The sequence below is a fragment of the Ochotona curzoniae genome, unplaced genomic scaffold (assembly GCF_017591425.1).
Source record: "Ochotona curzoniae isolate NIBS_2020 unplaced genomic scaffold, NIBS_Ocur_1.0 patch120, whole genome shotgun sequence".
Taxonomy (NCBI): Eukaryota; Metazoa; Chordata; class Mammalia; order Lagomorpha; family Ochotonidae; genus Ochotona; species Ochotona curzoniae.
Window position 1 is genome coordinate 711431 of NW_024466663.1, and position 21176 is coordinate 732606.

Sequence of the window (21176 nt, forward strand, 5' to 3'; positions counted from 1 at the left end):
TACTTGTCCCACTGCTGCCAAGTTTCTTGGGTGTTTCAATGTCATTTGAATCTACCACCTCTGGAATCAGCTGCTCCAAGCCTAACAGACTCTGAAAGTGATCTGAGTTTATAGAGTCAGGATGGGTGATGAGACAAATGACGTGAATAAACACATACACATGATAAACTACACAAGATCTTCAAAAAATATGAATATTTCTGATTCCCAAAGAGACTTTCTGATATAGATGAGACATTTTCAGATTCCAAACTAAATGTCAAACTATTAACCTTTGTCCCGCATATGATAATAATTTATTTCTTCTGAGCAATTCCCATTCATGTTGAGAGACCCTTCCAACACTCACAACAGAAACATCAGGGATATGGCATGATTCTGTCCACCGAGGTTCTACTATAACAAGGCACTGCCAGTCTCTGCCCCCCTCCTCTTTTTCCTCTGTTTTATTTTCATAATCCATCAATGTTATGTTCAACCATGTAAGCAGGGATTTCCCCACAAGTAAGATCAGTTGGAGAAAGGCAACAAAGTTAAATATGATAGCTTATGCTTAAAAAAATTAAATATTTAGTGTCTTTATCTCTCAAGTCATGCCACAGTCAGGAAGACAAGAATTCTAGCCATTTAGAAATCCATCTGCAGTCCATGGAGTCATCCAAGGAAATATTGGTATGCAGTAGCCTAGGTGATAGTATCACCAGAAAACAAAACTTGGTCACAATACCTGGTCTAGATTCTTAATGATGACTTTCCAAAGGAAGCAAGAATCATGGTCCAAGAAGCAGCCAGTATGTTAGCCAAGGAGAAGACAACTATACCCAGAGGCCTCTGAGAAGGAGAAAGTTGTGGACAGAACTTTGCTACTTCCATCCTTTTAGCCTTTTATCTCCATCTTGACTCTTCATTATCCAAGCTTGAGTGTAATCCAAGTGGTGCCAAGTTGCTTGGGAAGTTAGATGTCCTGTGATATAGTGCAGAAGGGGAAAAGGTGCAACTATGAGATTAAATCAACAGTTGGCCAACACAGTCTACACCTTCGCTACTTAGCCCCTCTGCCTACTATACACCCATACAGGAGTAATTTCTAGCAAATCTTCATCTGGACATGGGAAGTCATAATTTTGTATTTCAACAAGCCCCTGTCTTATTCTGCCGCATTATAAAACTCTGAGAATCACTGCTTTAGCCTTGTTAAGATGTTAAAAAAAACTAGCTATTAAATACACTTTATATTTTTATATTTCTGCATTTTACTTATTCTCTACATGTAGATACAGAAGAATGTGAAATTGCCCAGAATGTTAAAACTATTTTTCTTTTATTTATTTGATTTTGAACAAATATTCATAGTTGACTGACTTAAGCATGTGAAGCAATTCAAATGCAATGATTCTGTACAATGCGAAATTACCTTGATTTATTATGTTAAGATAAGTTAATGTGTCTTATTTCCCAAAGTACACATAATAGTTTGAATATTGCAGATTTAGGGGGAGTTTTGTCAATGAAATGGAGCTCTAAGGATTTTCCTAAGTGAATGAATATCATTCCAGTGAGAACTGCAGATTAACTTAGAGCTTGATCCATTGACTGCTAATAATCTGTGCTTCATTGATGTCTCATCCTTGACAATGCAGGCACTCACATACAGAAATAGAATATACAGTTAATTAACTTTTATTTTTATTAAAAAGTATGTATATTTGGAATCAGATTGCATTTAAATTTTTCATATACTAAGCATATGTTTATTTATTTTTTTGTTTTTTGTTTTAAAGATTTATTTTTATTATTTTTTTATTGGAAAGGCAGATATACGGAGAGGACAGACAGAGAGGAAGATCTTCATCCGATGATTCACTCCCCAAGTGAGCACAACAGGCCGATGCTATGCCGATCCGAAGCCAGGAGCCTCTTCCGGGTCTCCCACGTGGGTGCAGGGTCCCAAGGCTTTGGGCTGTCCTCGACTGCTTTCCCGGGCCACAGGCAGGGAGCTGGAAGGGAAGCGGGGCTGCCGGGATAGAACCAGCGCCCATATGGGATCCCGGGCATGCAAGGCGAGGACCTTAACCACTGCGCCACTGCGCCACTGCGCTGGGCCCTAAGCATATGTTTAGCTTTCTTTTGCATACACAATGAGAAACATTTAACAGGAACTGAGATTATAGGAGGAAAGTATGTTGTATTACAGCCCAGCCTCAAGATTGAAAACATCTCCAAAAGGGCAGATGAAATTTATATTTTGAAAATTGATAGTTGTTGAAGTTTAGCACACATGCTGCTGAAGTGAGTGCTGCTGTTAGGTTAATTTTTTTTTTTTCTGCTTGGTTTTAAGTTTGCTCCAGCCAGATATTTATATACACCAGCTTCACTTATCCAGATTTCATCCTTGTTACATTCTGTGTTCCGTTTTTGCTTTCATCTTTCTTCATCTAGTAGACAGACTTGGCATAACAAAATGTTTCCACTTTCACCACCCAGCTTTCAGATCACGATTGTTTTCTGCAATCGCTCATACTGTTTTAATATTTCTTTCCAACCTGCAGCATCAATGTCTCACTAACTGTCTGATATCTAAATTACCGGAAACGGACATATACCCTGCTCCATAGTTGAATGTAGCTTCATTGGTTTAAACATCATCTCCTTACTGGCCATTGATCTGCAGATGTGTATTGCCAATCTGTCTCTCTTCTCTCATCTTATGTCCCTATTAACACTTCAAATTTGCTTCCTGATTCCCACTTACAGGCTTCCTCTTCTAAAATCTTCATCTAAGTTTATATCTAGTCCAACATTTTAACTAATTTTAATTACTTTGGAGGAAAGGGAAGAAGCTACCTTGAGACACCTCTTTCAATCCTAACCCTACTCCAACTACCTTCAGAAATTTCAGTGCCTTAGCTTTCACAATACATGCACTAATCTTCCTCAATTACATTGATGCACGTTCTATCCATCTCTCCAGGTTATGGAAATAACTTTCTTCCAGATGCTTTGTTCCGCCATCACTCTTCATTCAGTCTATTCTTTTTTTTTTTTTTTAATTGTTAGAAAATCAGGTCAGAGAGAAGGCAAGACAGAAAGATTTTCCATCTTTCTCCCCTGAGTTGACATGAAGCCAGCAGCTAGGAACTTCATCTGGGTTTCCCATGTGGGTGGAGGGTCCTAAGGTTTTGGGCCATCCTCTACTGCCTTCTCAGGCCACAAGCAGGGAACTGTATTGAAAGTGGAGCAGCTGGGTCACAAACTGGTGCCCATATGGAATCCTAGCACATGCAAGACCAGGACTTTAGTTATGCTACCACACTGGGCCCTCGGTTTATTCTTATCACAACCTACTAGTATGTCACTGCTTTTAAATGAAAGTGTAGGGCCTGGCGCAATAGTGTAGTGGTTGAAGTCCTCGCCTTGAATGTGCTGGGATCCCATATGGGCACTGTTTTTTTTTTTATTATTATTACTATTATATTTTTGACAATCTTTACATATTTAATTAGGGTAAAAAGGTTCATGGGCTATAGGAAAGTGGATAAGACTATTATTTCCATATTGTTTCCTTCATGTTTAAAGGGGGATAATGGGGAGAAGGCCCACCCGATTTCCCAACCCACCCCCCCAGGTCCTGGATGTAGCTAGCGTATGCTCCAAGGTTCTTGCTCAAGTGGTTTTAATAGTTCAACAGTTAGGAATTGCTGCCAATCTTGCCACTCCAAGCACTATGAGGTCTTTGAAGAATCTGCTCATTGACATAGTCCATTATAAAGTCTCTGTTTGCCCAGTATTTCGCTGCCAACATATGCCAACATGTAGCTGAGATGAGCGCTGGTTCTAATCGCAGTAGCCCTGCTTCCCATCCAGCTCTCTGCTTGTTGCCTGGGAAAGCAGTCGAGGATAACCCAAAGCCTTAGACTCTGCACCCACATGGGAGAACTGCTCCTGGCTCCTGGCTTTGGATTGGCTCAGCTCCAACTGTTGGGGCTGCTTGGGGAGTGAACCATTGGATGGAAGATCTTCCTCTCTGTCTCTGCTCTCTGTATATCTGCCTTTTCTAAATAAATAAATAAATAAATAAATAAATAAATGTGTAGTAATGTATGTCATTAAACCTTTCTGGTCTGTATACTCCCAGCCCCTAATGTGTTCTAACTTCCATCCCAGCCCCGCGCCTGGCCACAAGATGCCACCCGCCCACTTGTTCTAACTAAAAACTTAAGTTGTTATAATTGTTCCTAAGGTCTCAATCTGGAAAATGCTGCTTATCTGATGCACCTTCTTATAAGTCTCTATGTTATACTTTGCTCCACATTGATCTTTTGCTGTTTTTAGGGCATTAAATGCTTTCTATTTGTTAAATGCGGCATTTGCAGGTTTGCAGGGACTTCTGCCTTGACTTTAAAATTATACACTTTTTAAAATTTTTGAATATTTATAATACCATGCTTTAATATTTTGTTTGTATTCTTCATATATTTTTAAATTACAAGTTTGTACTCCAACCACTTTGAAAGAAATGTTAATGTACTTAGCTTTTGAAGATTGTGATACTCTTGATATTGGTAAAAAGTAAAAGAATTTGGGCCAATCACAGTAGCCTAGCAGCTAAAGTACTTGCCTTGTATTTGCCGGGATCCTGTATTGGTACTGGTTCTAATCCCAGCAGCCCTTCCTCCCATCAAGCTCCCTGCTTGTGGCCTGGGCAATCAGTGGAGGATGGCCCAATCCCTTAGGACCCTGCACCCATCAGAGACCCAGAAGAGGCTCTTGGCTCCTGGTTTCTGATTGGCTCAGCTCCGGCCATTGAAGTCACTTGGGGAGTGAATCGTTGGATGGAAGATCTTCCTCTCTGTCTCTCCTCCTCTCTGTATATCTGACTTTGCAATAAAAATAAATACATCTTTTTTCAAAAAAGAAATTTTTTTCTTATCTATTGTCTCTTGAAGAAGTCTTGAAGACAATTTTTAAAGGAAAAGTGATGCAAGATAATGCTCACTTTCAATTTTTAATGAAGTTAAAACTAAGACATAAAATTGTAGCATTCTTTAAGCTGTAGCTTGAGTGAAAGTACAAAGCAAGTACACAGTAAGCGATCAGAGTATGCATTTGCGTATATACAGAAGGACAGTTGCCTAGCCAACGAGGCATTGAGCTTCATAACTCTTACATTACCTTGTGACCCTGGATTATTAGATACAGCAAGCTTCTAATCAGCTGTATTCCACAGATGCATATGTAGTTACAAACTTAGATGTCTGGCCTTTTGCTCATCTTTACAAATTTTCTTCAATCAGTCATGCATTCCTTTTTATCTGAGTACTTCCTTCTTTAAATAATCTAAGTCTTGCATTCTGAAGGCCACCGCTCATGGAAGACCAGTCTTTCCCAGTAAACTAGTCTAGTAAATTGACATAAAGTGGCATGAAATTAAATGTTACAAAAAAAACATACCTTCCTTACTGGTTATACTACAGATGTGTTTGTGTAGCTTTCTCCTCCCCTACCCACTAGTATTTATTACTTTGAAAATAATTTTCTAATATACACAGCAAAGAAAATACCCCAAAAAGTAAAACCAAGTAACCAACAGAATAGGAAAATAATTTGTAAGCTATGCAACTGATAGAGTATTAATAGCCATAATCTATAAAGAACTCAAGAAACTGAATGGCAGCAAAACGAGCAATAAGGAATGTCCAAGGACAAGGACAGGGAATTTTCAAAGAATGAAGTACAAATGTTTAACAGATACATGGAAAGATGTTCAGGATCACTAACCATCAGAAAATTGTGAAGTCTTTCTTAAGAGCCACTAATATGTCCTGTATTTTTCAGAATTTGGGTATAATTGGATAACATAGGTTCCTCTGCCAAGATTTTTTGTTAATTGCTTTCCGCTACCAATCACTGAAGCATGACAAGGTTATTGTCCTCATTTTACAGTTGAGGAAATATGGACAAAGGGTTAAGCAACTCACCCAAGACCACACTTCAATAGCAGGAAGCCAATTGGCATTAAAAATCATTTTCGCAGAATCTTGGGTCAGTGCTTTCTTTGAAAGAAAGCATCAAACAGAAAGAACAAAGCAGGAATAACAAGTCCTTGGCAACGCACTCCCACTATTCAGCCTCAGGTTTGGGGCTGCCTTAATATTTAGTTAGAATAAACATCTTTTTTTGTCCCAACATCATGTTTCCACCCTATACTCTCCCTTCCTGTGATGAAATCAATGCTCTGAATTTAGTCTTTTATGTTCTCCTATACACATTTATTTTATAAGCATATGTCCATAAACAGAATGATGTTTTGTACATTTCATTATATTATTACTATTATTGCATATGAGAAAGTTTTTTTTATAATTTTTATTCTTTTTCCTGTGTGCATAAAATTATCACTTTTTACTTATTTTCTCAAGGAAATTACCTGGGCATTTTTGTCATTTAGCACAAGAAAGAATTATTTACTTTCATCTGTAATTACTTTTTTGAACTCCACTTTAAAAAGAAAGCATTTCTAAGAAGATGCATTACAAAGACCCAGTTATTTAATTTCATCTTAGTGAGAAATGTAGGGATAAGATCTTCTGCTTGGATTCAGATTTGAAGAGTGATTTTTGGCCAAAATCATCTGCTCTGTGTGTATGGCATGATTTTCAGTGGATACGTAAGGTTGTGTAATTACATCTTGGACTTCTATTTACAGGGTAGTCATTAATAATGATACTCCTCCTCAGCCCAGAACCAATGTCTGTGGCTTGCAAGATTTTTATTAGGTTGAAATACACTGGCAACAACTGCACTGTAAGGGTTTATGGAGATGCACTCTGAATAAAGCAAATTTTATCATCATGGAAGTAGAAATGTTAGATTGATAGTTTCAAAAACATCAAAATAACTTCTTTCTAAAATTCAGGCCATAGAGAGAGGGCATAAAATTTCCATGAAACATCCATTGTGTTTGCTTCTTTTCAAGCACTGTATTATGGGATGGTAGATGGCTGTTTCACAAATAAACATATAGAAATTCATATTCTGATTTCAGTGGATTATTTCTAAAAATTACCATATGGAGAGTAACACTCAGTTATTTCAACAAATTATATACTTTATGTCGAGTCCAAGAATTCCCAAGAAGTGGGCCTTTTGTGTTTACAACATGTTGTTTTCTGGTTGTAAATTTATTCTGAGGACATCAGCTTATACTTGTGAGAAAGTATGGATTTGGAAGCTGGGAGGGAATTTTGTAGCTTGATTCTCCCTCCAAATATGAACCTGGTGATAAGAATCATTTAAGCATCCTGGAAACAGGGTCACCCCATGTTAGTACGTAGCAAATGTTTGCTATGGGTTAATCAATCAGTTTGATGGTTTCAGACTGGCATTTTAAACACTCACACGAAATCAAGTAAAAACATTTTAGGTCATTATAATTACATGTAATTTTTGTTATAGAGCATGTGTATATGTGTCTATATAACTGCTACCAATTTCCTTTTTTAAATTGAGGTATATTTGGTGATAAAAATACGTAGTTATGCTGTACAGCTGAATGATTTTAATATACAGATACTCCATTAAATAATTAACCATGCCTTCATCATCTGTGATAATTAGCACTTGCATGTGAAAGAGTGTATGTGTGTGCACACCTGTGATCCTTGACAATTTCTAGAATACACCGAAGCCTTTAGTCCAAGTCACAGTGCTGTGCGGTAAGTGCTGCCCTTAGGAAGAAGGTCAGCGTCCCCGGCCTTGTAAGACGGACCCGTCATGAATCCTGCCTCCAGGGCCGTCAGCACACCCCTGTCTCCACAGTAGCACATTATGTCTCTATGCATCACTTGTATTTTTCACTCTATCTCAGACACTCTCAGCATTCACAAAACATTATCTTTGCTGGACCCTTTTCCTTACCTAACTTTTCTTACAGATTTTCCCACCCCTCCTTTTTGCCCTGACAATTATTCACCGGGTTATTCATAGCACTGTATAAACTCTCTTGCATTTAATAATGGGTTAATACAAATATCCTCACCTTAAAAAACTAGAGATTTTAAAAGAAGGCTTGCATATTGTAAGAATTCAGTTTATTTTCCCATAAATATACTGTGTTCACAATTGCTTTTTTTGGTGATTACTATTTAAAAGCAATGCCTCTGTGTTTTAAATGGTATGTAAAGGACATTATTTTTTTTCTAAAACATACAACCTAAAATGACAGCTGTTAATATTTACGTTGATATCTCACCATATATATACACACATATATATATACACATACATACATTTATGAAGTTAAATCTATCTATCTATAGAAATGTCTATCTGTAAATAGATAAATACACAGGTAACATAGACATTCATACAACATAGAAAATGTTGCACAAATAAATTAGTAAGCTTGACCAGTGTTCACTTTTCAGTGATTTCAAGGGTACATTATATATTGGTCATGCACCTGTACATAATTCTGATTAATGAATTACCCCCAATCCATTTTATCACCATTTATCAACATCAAAAGCAATAATGGTAGTTCTCACTTCTTTTTCTCAGATGTTATGAGCATAAATTATTCTCACTTTTTTGATTAACAGAGTCCTTATGGTTTTATTTATTTTTAAAGTTTTTTCGGAACCCGACGCAATAGCTTGGTGGTTAAATTCCTCACCTTGCATGCGCTGGGATCCCATATGGGCACTGGTTCTAATCCCAGTAGCCCTGCTTCCCATCCAGCTCCCTGCTTTTAGTCTGGGAAAGGAGTTGAGGACTGCCCACAGCCTTAGGACCTTGCACCCGCATGGGAGACCTGGAAGAATTCCTGGCTCCTAGCTTTGGATTGGCTCAGCTCCGGCTGTTGGGGCTGCTTGGGGAGTAAACCGTCAGATGGAAGATCTTCCTCTCTCTCCTCTTCTCTGTATATCTGCCTTTCCAATACAAATAAATAAATCTTTTTAAAGGAAAGTTTTTCAGGGCATTCCCACATTCAGCTTCCTTCCCTTGATCTTATGCTGTGTCCATTAAAATTTCTGTGTTTCAGAATGTCTTTTACTTAACGGGATAACATTTTTAGTGAACACATGTTTTTTATCTTATGAGAATATTCTCTAATTACATAGTACATACTTTAGTTTGTCAGCTTTCCTCCTTTAAGACTAATACCTTGGAATTATGCATACATTCAGTGTGGATATTTCAAATCTCACCTTGCTAACCCAAGGTCCGTATCTAAACTCTACCTGACCTTTATGCTGTGGCCATGAACTCAAATGAGAAGATGACTGATTTTGAGCCCATTGCCTCTTCACCAAATGCCCCCCTCATTGGTAGTTGGAGATAACTTTTATAGCTCATAAGGCTACTTCCTGTATTCTTTTAATGCTAGAGGAAAATAAAAAAAACTAGTACTTAGATTATTTTGCTCAAATTAAACATCAGGTTCAGATTTGAAAATTACTATTTAAGGCAATTTGGGTTTGTTTTTGTGATCAAAGTCAATAATATAAAGATGTTTCATCAAGTGTGTGAAAAATGAAAATACAGGTTTCTTAGGTACAATTTTTGAAATCCTAGTACAATTTAATCACCAGAATAATTTTCAGAAACTTTTTGTAGACTTGTTCCAAGAACATTTTAAAGTACACTCGTGTGGTTTCTAGTTCTTAGCTATGTTCTCTGTTTCTAACATCAGTGAGGACTCTGGAATTCATCATTTCTAACCTTTAGCATTTAGTAGTAGAGTTTATTTTCATACCATGCATATCAATTCATCCACTCACTTATAAAAAAATTATTGGTTTTATTTGCATAATAATCACTATATCAGTTTTCTTCAAATTTCATGTTAATATGATATCAATACAAAGAGAACAGATTCAGTGTAGTTCATAGCTACAATTCAAAAAATGGTATAACAGGACTTTGTCCTTCTGCCCCTCCCTCCTTGTCACTCTCTTTCCTTCCTTTTTGCCCTCCCCTCCCCTTTGCTGCTTCTTTTCCCATCCTCTACACTTGTCCTCTCCTCTCTCCTCACACTTCCCTTCTTTCCTTCTTTTCTTTTAGTTTTTGCAATAGTATTTTAAATTTAGTTTTTAGCCAAAGGCTTAATGTTCCACTAAATCTGAAAAAAAAAAGTTCTACAAGTAAAAATTAAGACTGTGTAGTTCAGTGGGGATATGGGACATAGTTATAAGCAATAATAAAAGGAAAATAATGCCTATTTTATAAGTTTCCATTACTGTATTATAACCTTAAATTCGGCATCTCCAATTCTGAGAGGTATTTGTGCAATTTTACTCTATGTTTAATACACCTTGTTAAATGTAGGCACTTATTACCTATGACATGCCTAGTGTCCTTTTCTGGTCTCTGCCCAAACAATCTGTCATTAACCATGGCCAGCTATTGTTCCTCTTTCCATGTTGCACCTGTCCTGGTTTATAACAGTGGTTCTCAATCAGGATAGATTTTTCTATCTGGGAATATTTGGCAATAACTGTAGACCTTTTTATTGTTGTACTGGGAAGTGTGCTTCTGACATGTGAATGATAGAGTTCAAGGAAACTGCTGACACCTTGTAATATACAGTTAACAGCACCTCCTTACAAGAGCACAATGCTATCTGATGCACAATGTCAGTTGTACTGACACTGTGGAGCTTTGCTGTATAGAAACTGACTTCATGTTTTAAAATTGAACTTTCAGATTTATTTTACCCCTGAGATACTCAGTTCCAAGAAGCCTTTAGATTTAGACTAGTCAGCTACTCAGTAGCAAAAAAAAAAAAAAAAGATTTATTTCATAGTATCATAGCATCATCCATGGCTTGTGTTTTGATTAAAGTAATACACTAATCATCATCTTCATGAAAAGCAATTTTCTTCTGATTAAAATAGTATCAGATGACTATTTGCCACACAGATTAGAGAATGGGTCAAACTGACCATATTTCCAAGTAATAAATATAACCCAAGGAATTAAACACTGCGACAGTGTTCCAAATGACATTTGTTATTTTGAAAATTACATTTGCAAAATGAAAAATTCATGTACAACTTAGTGCTAAAGTATTTTTCATTTTTCCTTCCTTTACGTTCTCCTAGACATTTCACATTTTCAAGAACAGCATGATGTAAAAGGATTACTAGAAAATCTTCATCAAAATATCCAAGCCAAAAAAAGAAAAAATGTGGAAATCATGTGGCTGGCTGCAACGGTAAGCACTTCCATCTCAAATCCTGTTCCTCGTCACATTAAGAGTGGTGTTATCGGTTATGTGCTATGCGAGAGAGAGCTACTACAATTTCAGTTAGCAGATGTCCTCTGTTATCAAGATAATTGCATATTTCAATCTTGTTGATAGTTGCGCTGACAGATAAGAACATAACTTGAAGGAAGATATACCAAACAAGAAATGTACTTAGTAACTGTTCTTTCAGCCCAGGGTATATTTGTCACTCTGAGTTGAAGTGAGTGCTCTGCATTTCCCTAGGGTTTTAGGTTGTAATGCTAGTTGACCCTGTGAACTAGAATTTTGAACTGCTGATCTGCAGCCACGTAGTTTCGTTGAATATAGTTACCACAGCTCTGACTTAGAGCTTCAGTAATGCTCCTGGACATATGGTTCAGTTAATGAGCTTATAAATGTGTCAGTTAACGTAGAAGTTGGCAAGGGATTTATTACTGACTGTTCTTAGAAGGGAATGGGTGTACTTTGTATGATTCTTTCTTCCTTATTGGTACCCTTAGTTGAAAGATCTGCCTGCATTTCCACAGAGGCTTCTACAAAAGTTACTGAGAGAATCAAGCCTGTGCTTTTTGAGTCCTGACATGGCAACCATTGGACCTTTGCTCATATGAAATAGATGATTTTTGTAGAATATCTATATCCTAAATCCTTTTATAAGGAACATGTCTTTTCATCAGAAAGGCATAAAATGGACATCTTTGTGAAGAATGTCGTGTTCGTAGTTTCCACAATGTTAAGTCTTATGAGTTGGAACTCAGTCTATTCATTTTTGGGCAACAGTATTTGAAACAGCTTTTTCCCTACCATCAGCCACTCTTAATAATAAAATATTATTTACTGCCTTCTGCAAAAGAAGAATGAAAAAGTTGCCATAAGGTATAGTAAAAACTAATTTAACAAGACCAATGAAGAGGAAAGATGCTTGAGTTACTCTACATGCAGTTCTGGAATCCTAGGGAAGAACATCAAAAGGAAAATTATGAAACACTTCTTTTTTTTTTTAAAGATTTATTTTTATAATTTTTTTTTATTGGAAAGGTGGATATACAGAGAGGAGAGACAGAGAGGAAGATCTTCTGTCCAATGATTCACTCCCCAAGTGAGCGCAACGGCTGATACTATGCCGATCCCAAGCCAGGAGCCTCTTCCGGGTCTCCCACGCGGATGCAGGTTCCCAAGGCTTTGGGCCGTCCTTGACTGCTTTCCCAGGCCACAAGCAGGGAGCTGGAAGGGAAGCGGGGCTGCTGGGATTAGAACCGGCGCCCATATGGGATCCCGGGCGTGCAATGCGAGGACTTAACCACTGCGCCACCGCGCCGGGCCCATGAAACACTTCTTTAAGGCTTTTTGCTTCACTGTTCAAATTTAGGACTATTCTGCATTAGTGTTCACTTAATAGTTCTTTCCTTCATTATGACTCCTCTTTGTATCGCTATAGACTAATATGGTGGTTAATTTTTTTTCTAATTTCATTTTATGACACAGTTTCATAGGCTCTGGGATTCCCCCAACTCCTCCCCAAACCCTCCCCCCATGGTGGATTCCTCCACATTGTTGCAGTAGTACAGTTCAAATCCAGTCATGATTCCTTCATTGCAAGCATGTACCATGCATAGAGTCCAACATCTTATTGTCCAGATAAATTCAACAGTTTTTCGGGAAGACCATCCCTGATCTGAAAGTAGAGCTGGCAGAAGAGGATGAAAAGCCCATCCAAGGAAAACCCACAGCGTAACATCAACAGCAATTTACAACATTATGGTGTTAAATGACATGGTATTGAGTGACCAGTGTGATAGAAAATGCAAGTTCTTACCCACCTCCTGTGACTGCTTCATTGACTTTTCTTTCTTTTTTTTAATTAATTTTATTGCATTATGTGACACAATGTTAAAGGCACTGGGATTCCCCCCACCCCTCCCCGAACCCTCTCCCCATGGTGGATTTCTCCACCTTGCTGCATTACCACAGTTCAAATTCAGTTGAGGTTCTTTCATTGGAAGTATTTACCAAGCATAAAGTCCAGCGTCTTATTATCCTAGTGGGTTCAACGATTTCTTGGTGAGACCATCTCTGGTCTGAAGGTAAAGCTGGCAAAGTATCATCCCAATCAATTAGAAGCTCCGACATAACATCAACAACCATTTACAACCTTATGGCATTAATTGACATGGTATTGATTAACAATATGTTAATAAGAAAATGCGGGTTCTTAACTACATCCTGTGACTTCTTCATAGACATTTCAATTTTTAGTTTGTATTCAACCGGATTCCATACACCTCAAAATGGCTATAGATTACTATTCAGCTGTCTCGTCTATTTTTATTTTAGTATTTAGCTGTTTATCATCAGTTTAGGTACAGAACATTTTTTAGGATGGGTGTGCAGAGAAATCCCCAATACCCCAGTGAGGCGTAACTAATCTTTGTGTCCCACCTAGTGAGGTATGATTGAGTCCACGCTGGCCATTTCCTGTCTGATTCCAAGCTTTCCTTGTTGTTGTCTGTCCATTCTAGGTTTTTTGTTGGTTTGTATGTTTGTTCATTTGTTTCGAGGGGTTTCTGGAGCGATCCTAATGGTCACCGCAAGGGAGGGTGGGGACCCAGAGCCGGAGCTAGGCAAGGACCAGAGAGAGCTTGCCTCCCTAGTCCCAAAGGAAGTTTATTATTCTTCTGTTTCTGCAGACCGCTCAGGGCTCCTGGTTGTCGTTCCGATGACGCTGGTTTCTGCACGGCAGAGTTTGGACTTCTTCCATCCCCTGTGGAGGCTCCAGATGGGGGTGGGTGACCTCAGAGTTCTCGGCCTCTGAAGGCACTCCTATTCCCCGTGGTCTCCTTGGCAGTTGGGATGTAGTCCTTGGTGTCCGTACTGATAGTCCTGTAATCTATAAAACAACAATTAATGTGAGTCAGAAAACTTATGATCTAAATCAAAGAACTGTAAAACCTAAAACACTCTTAATACCCTATGTTACTCCGTAATGGGGAGGGAATGCAGAGAAATCTTCCATCTCCCTAAAAAGTGAGAGGAAGACATGAAATATAGCCTATCAGGATCAAACCTGATAACCCATAGACAACAGACTCGAGTTGGCACTAGACAATATAGTAAAGCTACACAGGCAGAAGTGGGGAATCGGGAGCGAACTTGAAAGCCTCTTAACAGGAAGTCATGCGTATGGAACTTGGGGGGCGGGGGGATCCCAGAGTGGAGCGGGTGGACAGGAGGAGGCTCGTATCCCAACCCTGAAGACTCCCAGATCCACACCAAGCTTCATTGACTTTTTAATTTTAGTTTATATACAACTGGCTGCTATACACCTTAAAATGGGTATAGGGTACTATTCAGCTGTCTTGTGTCTATTTTCATTTTTATATTTATCAATTTATAGTATTCAAGCCTAATTTTTACTGAACTTGGCGAATTTTAGAATAGTCCAAACTGGCTTATAACTCTAACAAGCCATATGTTAACAATTGAGGCGCAGAACAGTTTTAGGATGGGTGTGCAGAGAAATATTCAATGCCTTATTGAGGAGTAACTAATCTTTGTGTCCTACCTAGTATTGTATATGTGAGTACAAACTTCCTTCAGGACTTGGGAGGGGAGCTTTCTCTGGTCCTTACTTAGTTCCAACTTTGCTTTCCCACACTCTTGCAATGACCATCAGGGTTGTGGCAGAGGCTCCGTCCCCCCACCACCAAAAAAATTAAATCAGATAGACAGAGACCATTAGGGAAAGCTTAGAACCAGACAGGAAAAGCTTAGAACCAGACAGAAAGTGGTCAGCTGTGGAGGCTAATTCTTACCAAGTTTTTGAAACAAGTTGTTAGTTTTTTTCCCCCATTTAATTAATAGCATGAAAGTAGCTTGGTTGTTTACCAAGGCCATCTGACAATTTAGGACCAAAGAAACATCTTCATACATGCATATGTCTTAATATATGTAAATAGAGAAATTAAGGGCATACACATACAATCACAAAGCATATATTCTTTTGCAGTTTACTGTTTTCCCATCTATATATTAAATAATTTCTCAAAATCCCATGCTTTTCTAACATACTTTTTCAATATATGCTCTTATTAAATATGGTTTATGGTATACCATTAGACTGGATGAATAAGTTGGTTTTAAATCTTACATTACATAAAAGAACTTAAGGTGAAGAAGTATAGAATTTTATGTGTTCCAGGAAGTCTTAATCTCTGTTTCTATTTAGTTTAGTGTGTGTCTAATAGGGATGATATGTTGATATATTCATTGTTGTTTTTTAAATAATATAAATAGTCCTGTGAAAATTCATACCAAAATAGAGGATTCCCAGAGTAGCTAAAACAATCTTAAACAACAAAAGTAAAGGTAGAAAATACACAATATCAGACATCAAGATATACTATAGGGAATTTGTGATCAAAATATCCTAGCATTGGCACAAAAATAGATATCCTTATCAATGGAACAGAATAGAAATGGGTAGCAAAAAGAAATGTAGAAACAATCTATGGAAAGCTAAAATGAATTGGACCTTAGGTTTACGTGGAATTGCATTTGCATCTTAGTTCTGCGTAGTTGTGTGAAATGTGCTTGACCTAACTAAATCTACATTTCCTCACCCATCATGATAACAAGTTTGGATATTTTGTGTGATATTGAAAAGTGGTTCACTTATCTTATGAGGATTTATGTGGATGTTTAAAATCTCATCACTTTAGGGCAGTAGTTTGGCCTGGTGAATGAGCAACCAGTAAGGATGATCATAACCTCTAGAAGAATGCTATAAAAAACTATGTTGAAACTGAGTAGGACTGGCTCATGGAACCCCTGGTATGTCCAAAATCTGGCACTGGGAGGGGTTCTGATGGAGGAGCCTGGGCAACTCCTCTGGCAGGACACAGTCCCTGCAGGTAAGCGCAAGAAGCATGATAGGAAACAGCCCAGAATAGGCCATGGAAAGTTTCCCACTGGCATACATTTGGCATGGGTCAGGGGCAGACCAGGCTGAATCAGTTCACGTCATCCACTGGCAAATCCAAGCACCAGAACAGAGTGTGGGTCGAGCCAGGTTCAGTCACGACAAAAACCAGTGCACAATACGGAATGCCAAGGTGAGGTTGCCTGTACCAGATGTGACTGCAGCACCCAACCAGCATGCCTGAGAACCAGGAAGGGAGGGGGCAGAGCCGGCAGGGGGAATAAGGGAGGGTCCCTTTGCTGGACAGCTACTCCCACTGGAGAGCATGAGCTGGGATGGGGGCAGACCAGACTAAGCAGGGCTACAACACTTGTGCGCCTCATGTGGACTAGATCAGCGAAAAGCCAGGCTAAGCTGATTATTTTTACTGGTGCAAGCATAAATTAGAGTGGGTGAGAGTTGTTTGGGCTTAGCCACAGCATCAGCTGGCAGAAGCTGGCACTGGGGGCTAATTCTGTCAAGTCAAATGCCAGAACCACCTGAAGAGTGCATAATCCAGGAGTGAGAGACCTGGGAGGGAAATAGTGGGCTCCTCCCTCTTGGGTTACCACTCCCACGGGAGGGCACGAAAACTAGGACAGGGGCTGGGGTGGCTAGACAGAGAGGCACTCAACAATATCCGTGAGGGCTGGATAGTTGAGCCTGGTTGGATGGAACTAAGCTTCAATACCCATTGACATGTACGAGAGCCAAGGGGGATGTGGGACAGACTGGACTAATCTGCTATGCAGACTGGCAAACCAGGGTAGGGAGCAGGCCTGGTGGGGTTTATTGCGGGTTGCTCCAACTAGGCTGCAGTTCCCACTGGTTTATGTGAGGGCTGAGTGTATGCTGGGCAGAACCAGGCTGCACTGCAACACCCATTGGTTCCAGTGGAAGTCAGGGCTGAAAGCAGAACCAACCCAGCAATTACAACCACCAGCTGATCGGGGCAATGGACTGTGCCGGGCCCTGTGCTTGCTAGAACACACAAGAATCTGGTCTGGGAATAACCTCAGAGTTTCTTTGGGGATCTCCCCAATCGAAATGCTGGACTCAGAACCCTAACCAAGAAAAGATAGAAGATAGAACAAGTCAATCAACCACCTCAGCTATATGTTGGCAGTGAAATACTGGGCAAATGAAGACTCTATGAGGGACTGTGTGTGTCATTCAGGGGATTCTTCAGCGACCTCATCTGGCTTGGAGTGGCGAGATTGGTAGCGATTCATAACTGTTGAACTATCAAAATCACATGAGCAAGTATCTCAGAGCATGCCCCACATCCAGGACTTGGGGTGGGTGGGAAACTGGGTGGGGCTTCTCCCTCAATATAGCCCTTTACCTCAGATGCATGAAGGAAACAATATGGAAATAATAGTCTTACCCACTTCCCTATAGCCCTTGAGCCTTTTTCCCCTAATTAACTATGTAAAAATTGTCAAAAATATAATTAACAGGGATGGGAATGTGTGCTTGCTCGCTCTCTCTCTCTGTTGCTCGCTCACTCTCACTTTCAAATAAGTTTGTTAATCTCATAATGTAAAAAGCAAAATGAAAAACTGAATTAGATATGTAAAATAAGAGGATAAAACTAGTTAGAATTCAAATCATGTGTCCACCTCTGGGTACGTGAAGTTGTTGCTCCTGAGCTATTTACCTATAAGCATGCACTGCAGCTCCAGTAGTTTCTCAGTGGCAATTTGTCTTCTGCTGGGTCTTCCACAACTCATATGGCTTCACCACTCCCACACCCTATATATACATACAAGCATGCACACATACATATATGTGTATGTATATACATATAAATTGATTTTTAGCATTTAAAAATTTATTTTATCTTATGATTCAGCTGCATAGGTTCTGGGATCTTCCATCTCCCTTTCCATGTACCCTCTCCCCTACTGACTTCTGTCCTGGTATTGCAATGGGTAGTCAGGTTATATTCAACAGTTTCACTGGGATTCCATCTTTGGTCTGGATACAGAGAGTCATACTGATGTATGTCTCCACATCTGGGTACATCAGTCTCTGCTACATTTCTATTATACAAACCCTTAAATACAGGGCAAAAAAAAAACGCAATCTGCAACAGGGAGAAAAAAGGAACATTTGCATCAACATAAAGCTAAATTACAGAATGACCAATGTGTCACAAAAGTAATGAAAAAGAAAACAAAAAAGCTTCTTATAGAAAGTAATAGCACTGCATGAGCTATGTGTCACTGAAAAAATAACAAAACAAGAATGACAATAAAAACAAGAATATGAATATCCATGAGATGTAGCAAAAACAGTGTTGAAAGGGACATTTACAACATCAGGTGCTTACAAACAATCAAAATATGAATTATCTATTAAGGAGTAACAAGGACTTATTGAAATAGACACTAATGAATAGGTAAAATTCACAGCAAAAATAATTGGATTTAAAACCAAAAAACTACAAATTGAAATAAATTGAAACAGTTGACTTCCTGCAATTACCACAAATTCATGCAAACATTTAATGTTTAGGATTGTTTAGGTCACCGTTTGACAATAACCTATAAATGAATAATCAACTGTGTATGTGTGTGTGTTACAGATTTGTCGCAAACTAAATGGCATCCGTTTCACTTGCTGTAAAAGTGCCAAAGACAGGACTTCAATGTCAGTTACGCTGGAACAGTGCTCCATTCTGAGGGACGAACACCAGTTGCACAAGGACTACTTCATCCGGGCGCTGGACTGTATGAGAAGGTATCCATCTGTCTTAAATCTTGTGTTTCATTTAAGATCATTTTGAGTTTTTTTTTTTTCCCAAGCTACATATTTATTACAGGAATAAATAATTAGTAAGTTGATTATATTTCTGTAGCTTATAACTGATGGCATAAGAGATACAATTGTTTCCATATCCTCCCCTTCTCTTTTAGGACGTAAAAGAAAATGTACCCATGAACACATTTGATGATATAAATGGACAGTATTTTTCATTCGCTCCAGTTCATAAGCTCTGAATCCTTAGATGCAACACTCAAAGAGTACAGTCACTCAACAACTAAGTAGACATAAGTATGCGCGATGTACAACTAAGCCATTACCAAGACAAAGCCTTTGCAGTCATGACTGACAGATGGGCTTCCCACCGCTTATAGGGTGTTTGGGTCAGAAACCAGAAATCTACTTCCCAAAATCGTTTTCATATCATTCATCATATAAAGGAGATAACACTGACACTTAGAGTATTCACACTGCTACTCTGATGATATTTGCAATGCTTTGCCCCAAGTCATGTTTCTTGATTCATTTCTATAGTAATTAAAATCTAAGACATAATGGGAAAGAAAATGTGCCTCATTCACAATGTCCATCAGCAAGGGCATATGTTAATTAAAAAGTTAAATGAAATTGTCTTTCCTTAAAAGATTAGTTTAGAATCACATCAAGAGATATGGAGTAGGTTCCCCATTTCCAGAAATGAATGTCTAGTAGTGAACTGGAGAGGCCTGCTGCTGACCTGGAATAACTTTTACTTTCGTTTTTTTCTTTAAATTATTGCAGTCTTTTTTCAGTGGAAATGTTGGTGCTTATCTGTGTTCATTCTCAGCTTGTATGCTTTTCCACTAGGGAGAGATTTCTGTGGTCCTCTATTTCACTGCATTTCATATCTCTTGACATTTTCATTGATGAGTGAGTTCCATCAGAATTTTTTGACAAATGTCCAAGGTTGTCTTGGACTTCTGACATGAACATCTCAGCCATGTAAAGCACATTTGGTTGGTATATTCTTTTCTCTAATATAATGTCTCAGCACTAATTGTAGAAATCTGCAATCTGAGAATTAAATCCCCCAAATATGCAGGAAAGTACTGCATACATCGCTGTGGATGGTACTCAGGTGCTTGGTGAGGGGAACAGGAGCCTCTGCTATGGAAATGCAAGGTACATTGCAGGATTCATGTGACTGAACTAGCAAATTGTCTGGAAGTTTAAATAGTCACAAGTTTACATAAGGTAAGAATAAGATATTAGCCTTAATCCTAAGATATTACCAGACAAATAATAAAGTGTGCATCTCTTTTGCAGCTATTGCACTAAACCACATACTTTGTTATTGTACACAATTGTTCAGACTCTGACTTACGTCCTCAGCCAGTTGTTCATGGCATAAAATTGTTATGGGCTGATTTTTGGGTTGTAAAGTGAAATAAGGTTTCAAAAACATTATTCAAAATTGCTGAGGTTCCTAACTTCCATGTCTCCACTTCTCTGGTAATCCTCTTCTTGAGTGTTCCACTTTGTTTTAATGTTCAAATTTTATATCTATAAAGGTATCATTTTGTATACATGCAAGGGTTACATGGCAGTGTGAGGATTTGTCTCTGTGTGTATACATTTAAAAAACAAGATATGTTCTGTTATTTAACAGTTACCCTTTCTTCCTCTCTGGGTGTTCTGTTCATGCCTCAAGATGATAAGCTAATCAACTCTCGCAGCAAAACAGTGTAGTTATCAGGTTGGATTTAGGAGCCAACTGACCTGAGTTTAAATCCAAGCCAGATGTCACTTACTAGCTATTACAAAGTTCATCTCTGTTGCTTAATGCTGTAGGTAAATTAATCAGTCTCTTGATGTGTTAGTTTTGTCATATGTAAAATAGTCATGATAGTAGTTGTCACCTCTTAGAATCATCTTGAAGATTAAGTGAAGTCATAAGTGTAAAGTGATTAGAGTTCTCTTTGGCACACAATAAATTAAGATTTGCTAAATAAAGTTAAAGTCATGATATTGCCGTTCAGCTCTCCCAGGCACAGTAAAGTCTAGCTGGTTATAATTTTCATGTCCTTATGTTTATGAACACACACAAACAGTTTAACTCCAGCAGTAAATATGCTGGTCAAGCTTAGATAAGAAATCAAATCTAATATTTTACCAATTTAACAAAATAACTTTTTTATTAAATAGTGGCACCTTATAAAC

The 21176-nt window shown here is 38.4% G+C and overlaps 1 protein-coding gene across 5 annotated transcripts in view; it reads left to right on the plus strand.

The window, feature by feature from the left end:
* Positions 1-20133, plus strand: part of LOC121166309 (inositol polyphosphate 4-phosphatase type II-like) — a 329961-nt gene extending 309828 nt beyond the window's left edge. For all 5 annotated transcript variants that reach the window (XM_040995445.1, XM_040995448.1, XM_040995446.1 and 2 more), the window contains 2 exons: positions 11106-11218; positions 18799-20133. In XM_040995445.1, the coding sequence (XP_040851379.1) occupies positions 11106-11218; positions 18799-18999 (314 nt within the window). In that variant the 3' untranslated portion in view covers positions 19000-20133. The remainder of the gene's footprint in view (positions 1-11105; positions 11219-18798) is intronic.
* The last annotated feature ends 1043 nt before the right edge of the window (positions 20134-21176 follow it).